Consider the following 8,260-nt stretch of genomic DNA (forward strand, 5'->3'; position numbering starts at 1 on the left):
TCGCACAGGATGCGTTTGCAGTCCGCTCCTGATCCGTGGCTGTTTACCACAAACACATTTATCCATTATTTTGATTTCAAATCCAAACGTTGTTTCTGAAAATGCTTTTTCAGCATTGTGATTCTCTTTTATCACAGTACAGTAATACAATTTTTCATAGACATTCACGTTTAAACGCAATAAATATAACTTTGTTTAACTACCACCACGAGTGCCATCTATTATTGCCTTGTTTATCTAAAAGTGCACTTTTCCTTGTTTTAAATCTAGCCAAAAAGCCATGTGTTGACTGTGAAACAGTAGACTTTAATTATATTCATTTATGGTGTAATTACTAAATTGTTACTAAATGTTAATTTTTACCGCGAATAATACGCTGTCACTTTAATTCAGCGCGTGCAGCACAGCAGAAATAGACTTGCGCCTGTGTCGAGCTCGTCCGTCCGCACTCATCCGCGGTTGAGTATACTTTGAAAGCTGTGCGGATGCGGCTGTGCGCGAGACGGAACGGAACGGAACGCGTAGAGTTAAGTATACCCGGGCCTATAGACTCCGTGCGGAAATGATCGCAGCATGACTGCTACAGATGCACCGCTCCTGGAGCGCACTGCCGGACCGCAATCGCGTGCAGTGTGAACGCTCTGATCCGTTAACATGGGCGCGGAAAAAATACGCACCACAGAAGGAGTGTGTGAACCTGGCGTTACGTTTGCATGCCTGCCCGGTCCGTTCCGGCATTCTGATAGGTTCGGATAGCATACTGCGGGAGGTCGGGGGCGCGGAAAATCGTGCTATAAAGCGATTTAGAAATCGCGCAAGCTCAAATCGCGATTTTATGACGATTTCGATTAATCGCACAGCCCTACATTCAAGTACCTGTGCTTACTGAAATGAGCTCATGTCCTATTTTCCTGTGGTCAGCAATGACCACACACTGTCCACATGAAACTCATCAGCAGGCCTTTGATGCTCCTAACAACAACAACCATTCCCAAAGATTCCCTTAGGCACAGCCGAATAAGGTCCATTCAGTCATTATCATCCAGGCCAGGGTTTAAGACAATAACTCACACATTATCCATGTTATTAGTTCCACAATCTAAACAGGGGGTCCATGTATCAAGTCCACCTGAACCTAATTATGGTCATTTTTTAATTCCTCCCTGTGAAGATTTTCCCAGAGAAACCTCTGCTTGAACAGATAAACAGGTTACGTGATATAAACACTGATGTTTTAAAAGGACATACAGTTTAAGTCATGCATGACAAACGTTGGTTTGAAGGGATAAATTATGGGTTAATTTTAAAATGACAAAGTTTTTTATTCATTTCTGAATTAATTATTTATTCTTTGAAGCATTTTTAATCTATTCAAATTCAATTTTTTACTCTTTTCAAAAATTAAATCATTACTCAAAAATGTTTTTGCATGACATTTTTCATATATTAAATGTTTTTGTAAAAATATATGAAGAAAAATATCACTGTTAATGGATATGTATTGTTATATTGGTGAATACACACTACTGTTCAAACTTTTGAGGTCGGTAAGATTTTTTAATAGAAGTCTCTTCTGCTCACCAAGGCTGCATTTATTTGATCAAAAATACAGTAAAAATAGTGAAATATTATTACAACTTAAAATAGCTATTTTCTACGTGAACATATTGTAAAATGTAATTTATTTCTGTGATCAAAGCTGAGTTTTCAGCATCATTACTCCGGTCTTCAGTGTCACATTCTAATGATCTTCAGAAATCATTCTAATATGCTGATTTGCTGCTCAAGAAACATTTCTGATTATTATCAATGTTGGAAACAGTTGTGCTGCTTCATATTTGGGTGGAAGCTTGATTATTTGATGAATAGAAAGTTCAAAAGAACAGCATTTATTTGAAATATAAATCTTTTGTAACATTATAAATGTCTTTACTGCCACTTTTGATCAAATTAATGCATCCTTGCTGAATAAAAGTATAAATTTTTTGCAAATAAAATATTACTGACCCCAGACTTTTGAACGGTAGTCCAAAGGAAAATGATTAGATATCCCAACCAACATTTTCAAGATTTGCGGAGGTCAAAACAAACCCTCAATCTCACATGTTTCCGACGTCTGTAATAAATCCCTCCCTGAGGATCTGGTACTCCAGGGGGATCTCATTTGGACGTTTATCCTTCTTTAATTGTCAGACTAATGAAATGTGCAAAGGGTAAATTCGTCGGAGTGTGTCACCTGTTTCCGGTGCCTTCAAGGCATCGATCCCCTTTTCAAAGAGAGCTGCTGAATCAACACACATGAGGAGCAGATGTGAGCGAGACGCCAAAGTGACCACTGAAAGAATTTCAATCCTCTGTGCTAAATCCTCCAACAACAAAGCCCAGGTCGAAACAAGTCCAGAGACAAGCTGCAAACCCTTTGAAGATCTCAGCTGCTCATGGCCTTGTCCTTAACACAGAGATGGTGTGAAAACACCTCAGACTGTGTTTACACACACACACACACTTGTGTTTGCATGTACACACACTAACTAAATCAACATGCAAATTAACTTCAACCTTACATACAAAAATACAAAGAGTCAAAGCTAAACAAATGCACAAGAACACACAATAATACAACTGGACGAACAATTTGAAATGCAGAAACACAAAAGAAAACAAAAATCTCAGTATGAACAAATTCTTTCAAGATCATTATTTTGATAATTTTGATAATTAAGCATATTTTTCCAAAAAATTTCATTATCATAAATCTACAAAATAAAATCTCATTACTGTGATACCAAAAAATTAATTATTATAATATAATATAATATAATATAATATAAAGTGCTGTCAATCGATAAAAAATAAATAAAATGAATCACACTTTTTTTCTGAAATTAATCGTGATTAATCCCTCCTAACAATAAAAATTCAAATATACTTTTATATTGCAATAATTTCACATTCAAATTAAAATAATCTTAAAAATTAAATAATCTTCAAATTAATGTAGAAACAACATAAAGACAGTATACTTTTAATATTTGTTTAATGGCATCTTTTTTTATGACTCAAGGCCAGTATCACTGATAATACTACTACTACTGATGTCGCTATGAAATTGTTTTTTTCCCTCTAATATTTAACCATTGACTATATTCATTCAACATTACAGTATAATTGAGCTTTCAATTTTAACATTTATTAGACTTAAAAAAAAAATAACAACTTCTAATTTAAGTGAACTTAAAACAATCTTCACATAACCCCATTTTAATAAATGTCATATTTAGCAACCTGTGCCCTTCAGCAAGTAGGAAATTATATATACAGAAATTGAATAAAGTTATCAAATACTAAATTCTAAATTAAATATAGATGAATCCTTAAAGCTACAAAAGTTATTGATTTCCTTTTTTTTCCTTTTATCTTTGATTAACAGACATCACAGCAGCTGGGTTATTAGCTTATTTATTAATGGAAACCATGATGAAAAATGTTCGTTTGATGAGCTTTTTTCCCCATGACTAAAACGAGACGATGACGAGGTGACAATAAAGCCAATAGACGATAACTGTGACTATATCAACATGCAATATCGTTGACGATTAAAAAAACAAGACTAAAATGTATTTTAAAAAATAACTATACCAAAAGCTCTTTTTATTTTGTCAAAAAAAAAGGAGACAAAATATTATTGTGGACTGCTGTACACGCCTCTACTATGCAAGCTTTCATGTTTGCGGTTGCCAGATATTAAGAGTACAAATCCCTAAATCTGAGCTTCTCTGTTAAAAGGATGTATTTTCTGCTGTGTTTCTCTTGAGTTTTGCAATCTGTCAACCATGCGCAAGTGCTCACTCTTCATTACGGAAGCACCGACGATGATCAGAAAACACCGACAAACAAGTAAGCTGGAGTTTAGCTTAAATGAAAGTGTCATTCAGCCGGTCTGTGTTCTGTCACGAGATCTCCACTGTTTTGTTTGCGTTTGTGATTGTTGCTGAATAAATGCACTTACTCAACCGCTGTTGTTTTAATAGAGAAACATTATTGCAATTTGGAATTACTATTAGGAATTTCACTGTTAAAATATTTTTTGTTTGTTTATACTAGTTTTCATAAAGTAGACAGAGAGAGTGCATATCTAAGTCATTGATATTAATTCATATATTAAATAGCCTGTAATACTGTAAATCAGTACACTAGATTAGGTCAAATAAACCATGTGTATGAGTCCACATTCTATTGATCTGTGCTTACTGGAGAAAGTGCAATACCTGAAATGTAAATTTCTCAAATGACAACAAACATTGCGATTATAATTTTGAACAAAATTTTTTTTTTTATCAGTTAACCATTATACAGCATGACAAAAATGTGACTAAATGCTCAGGCATTTAGTTGACTAAAACTTGACTGAACAAAAACAGGACAAGATTGACTAAATATGATAACTAAAAAGTACATATGACACAGGACTAAGACTAAGACTGATTTAAAAACGTCTGACAAAATTAACACTATTATCTATTCATTGTTACACAGAAAATATAATGCATTAAAACACATGACAATCAATGCCACAAGGAATCTGCATATATAATGCATTTTATCTTTGCTTATAATTATTTTAAATATATATAATGCAAAAAATACATTATTCATTAAGACCTCAAGAAAAGTGTTACCAAACATTTTAACGGTCCTAAAATACAACTATAATTTCTTTATTTCTTTCTTTTCATTTCAGGGCGACCTCGACATGTTCTTGTGAGATTCACTCAGAAACTTCACTGTTCAAATTTGTAATTTCTGCACCGCTAGCAAAACCAAACTGAATTACAGAACAGCAGCTGTTGCCGAACCAGAGCAGCCCATCGCTCAGCCAAAAAGCTGCTGATGCACGGACATTTCGATGCTTTAAAACAGATGAAATGATAAATATCCCACCTGGAGACTTCTTGCACGGGCGAGCCGCCATCACATATGTCTGCCGGGGCAGGAGAGGGGATGATGGGAGGGACATGGAGACCCCTTTAGCCAGGCCGAGTCTGAGGCCTTCGTCTGCGGGTGGGAACGGATGGACACCAGCGGGATCCTGCATCCCACCGCCGGGACACCTGCGCTGGGCACTGAGCAGGTACGGCTCCCCTGATCAAGCACAGAGATCAAAACTTGTTTTAAATGTCCTATTAGCACATACTGACAGTAAAATTATTGCAAATATATTGCAACTCCTCTAAATATTGCCCAGCAGTATGATTCTTTAAGGAGCAGAAAACACAGTTAACAGGTTGATAAACATCTGAAATAATCAAGTCAACAGCCCCAGTGAAATCGACAGCACGTTTAGCATTAACATGAGTTGACTGACACTCTTCTAACACAAGATTGATTCAGTCATCTTAATAAAAACAAATAGAGCCAGTGAGATTGAGTTTATATTAAAAATGTGGCAGAATCCACAGGCGGTTTTCACTGTAAACCCTGAACGCCATCAAGAGAACCAAAACTAATTAGCAGAGCTCAATAATAATGCAGAACAATGGCTCTCAGATGTATTTTCATTGCACGCTATTCACAGCACTGATTAAACACTGCTCCTCAAGTCTTTCTTTTCTCCATCGTACTGTTTTTTATTAAATCTTCTTGCTTTTAAAGTTTATTGAACTGCTGTTAAACCTGATGAGCTGTGATTGTTTAGTGCCACATTAGGTGAAATAAACTACAGGCTTCTGGGAAAACTAATTTGCTATGTTTTGAATGGAATACTGTCTTACTACAAAGTGAACACTGTGCAGTGTATACTGTAAGCTGCCTACTATTTAAAAAAATACAATAAGAAATGCTTTCACATTAGGGTTGCAAAGGGGTGGAAAATTTCCGGTAAATTTCCAGAAACTTTCCAAAAATCCCTGGAATATTCCAAAAAAATCCTGGACAGTTTCCAAAATTTCTGGAATGTTTCCGAAATTTATCCGAAATCTTTTTGCAACCCTATTTCACATACTATTTAAAAATGGATTATGTGACAACTAACATTTCTAACAGTAGTATGCCTACATTTTGGTCACATGACCTCATCAGCATAACCATAAAACTATTTTTGTTACTTGAAATAAATTAAACTTTAGCTGAAATAAAATGAAATACACAAAAACTTGTGAAATACACAAACACAGAAATTTTATTTCAGCACGTTGCCAAGGCAACATTTCTTATTATCATTTAGTTAAACCTGATGTAATAAAATAACTACAACTAAAAATGAAATAAAATTCATATAGATACATTTTAAAAATCAAATAAAATGACAAAAACACAACAAAATTGCTAAAACTTTAATGAAAATAAAAATGAAAACAGAAAAAATTAAAAATAAAAACTAATTTTAAATATGAATATAAACTGTGATATTATCTCAATGATACTAAAATAACCCTGACCAGCATGCAGTTATCTAGTAAAATATTTTTTTATTTTTTATTTTACTTTGTATTTACTTAATTTTATTACTTAAATTTAATTTCGTATTTTGAATCAAATTTTTAAAATGTCTTAATCAGTAGTCAGATCAAACAACAAATCAAAAGAGAGATGTCATTTCTTCCAGTTTATTCATCACAATGGATATGGAAGGTTTCAGAGTTCACTGTATTGGGATACAGAATCTCACGCAGTGCGCTTTATTGCATACTGTGCATTTTTGGTCATCTGGACATTCAATGCATTCAGTGCAAGTACACATACTATTTACTGGAGAAGCACATAGTATGATAGTACATTATTGTGAACGGTGTCTTTCTCTGGCTTCCTCTCTTCTCCCACTCACTCTCTCCCACTGATGAAGAGCAAAACAGAGCTGTCTAGTTTTTGAAAAGGCGAATAAATAGTGAGGAACACCAGAAAACAGGAAGTCAGCGTGCCCTAGTCACACCTCCGCTCTCTTTCAACACCCACTGGGGTCACGAGCGTCTGGTCAGAGCGACCTGTGACGAGAGCGATGACCGATGAGGTCACAGCAATAAAAAATGTGTATGCTACAGTTTATTCTGGCCAAAATCACCCACTTAGACAGGAAGAGCTCATCTGACCGACATGCAAAGTAATTTTTTTTTGTAAAGTAAGAGTTTTGTCTTTTAGAGGTGAGTATAGGCAAGCTACATATTTTTCAAGTCATCACATTTATTTCTATAGCGCTTTATACAATACAAATTGATTCAAAGCAGCTTCACAAAAGTAAACCAGAAAATAACAGTGTTAATGTTGAAAAATTTATCAATTATGAAACAGTTGTAAAGCAGCAAAGGACATTATTCATTCAATTTTCATTCAATACAATTTTGCAAAGAATTATTCATATTGCACATTTCATTCACAATGGTAATTGAACAAAAGTAATGAAAAAAATAAAAGTACATAAAAAATGACAATAACAAATACATACAGTAGATATAATAAGGAGAGAAATAAGAATGGGGATTTTTTTTTGTAATAGTGCAATAAGTATAATGCTAGATTGCCGTCACATGATTGTTGTCATATCAGCATGCAGTTATCTAGTAACATTTTTTTATTATTTTGCATTTTTTATTCCAATTTTGTGTAAAAATGTTTTAATCTGCAGTCAAATAATGCGTTATTCATTTCAGCTGCCATTATTTGTTACACAGATAAATTTGAATAAAATGTATTTAAATATAGGAATAAGAAGGAAAGAAATAAAGACAGGGGAAAATATAAAAATGACAGAAATAAAATGATAAGGTGCAATTAGTAGGATGTAGTAGGATTGTATCAACAATTTCAGTTTATCTGAAATGGCAGATAGAATAAAAATACAGATGTGGTTGAAAAAAAAAATTATGGAACAGGAGTTTTTGTTCCTCTTTCAAATTGCAATAAAATAATTTCTTGGATTTTTTTTCTATTGCCGATTGCAATTTGAAAGAGACTTTGTAATCCCAATTATTACATTTAATTATTTAACATAACTCAAATAACAGAAGTAGGATATAGGCCACAGTTCTGCCATATCAAATTTACTTGCAGCCGTCACTGAATCACCCGACCAACAGAGGCTGGAATGAAAGCAGTGTGAGAGCGAAATCATAACTGTGTTCATGTTATTGGCCCAAACCTACTGTTCTATAATTCACACCATCTTACCCAAACAGCTGTAAATCCTTCATGATCGGTGGGCTTGGCACAGAGAGACTTGTGTCACGAATCATTTGCAAAACAAACTATAAATTCTACATCCACTCTT

At 34.2% G+C, this 8,260-nt stretch overlaps 1 protein-coding gene across 2 annotated transcripts in view; it reads right to left on the reverse strand.

Annotated features, from left to right (window-relative positions):
* Positions 1–8,260, reverse strand: part of LOC107675129 (protein TANC1-like) — a 200,668-nt gene that overhangs the window by 101,530 nt on the left and 90,878 nt on the right. For both annotated transcript variants that reach the window (XM_016469356.1, XM_016469354.1), the window contains exon 3: positions 4,942–5,142. In XM_016469356.1, coding sequence (XP_016324842.1) covers positions 4,942–5,142 — 201 coding nt within the window. The remainder of the gene's footprint in view (positions 1–4,941; positions 5,143–8,260) is intronic.

Source organism: Sinocyclocheilus anshuiensis, unplaced genomic scaffold (genome assembly GCF_001515605.1).
Source record: "Sinocyclocheilus anshuiensis isolate Anshui unplaced genomic scaffold, SAMN03320099.WGS_v1.1 scaffold1005, whole genome shotgun sequence".
NCBI classification, from domain to species: domain Eukaryota; kingdom Metazoa; phylum Chordata; class Actinopteri; order Cypriniformes; family Cyprinidae; genus Sinocyclocheilus; species Sinocyclocheilus anshuiensis.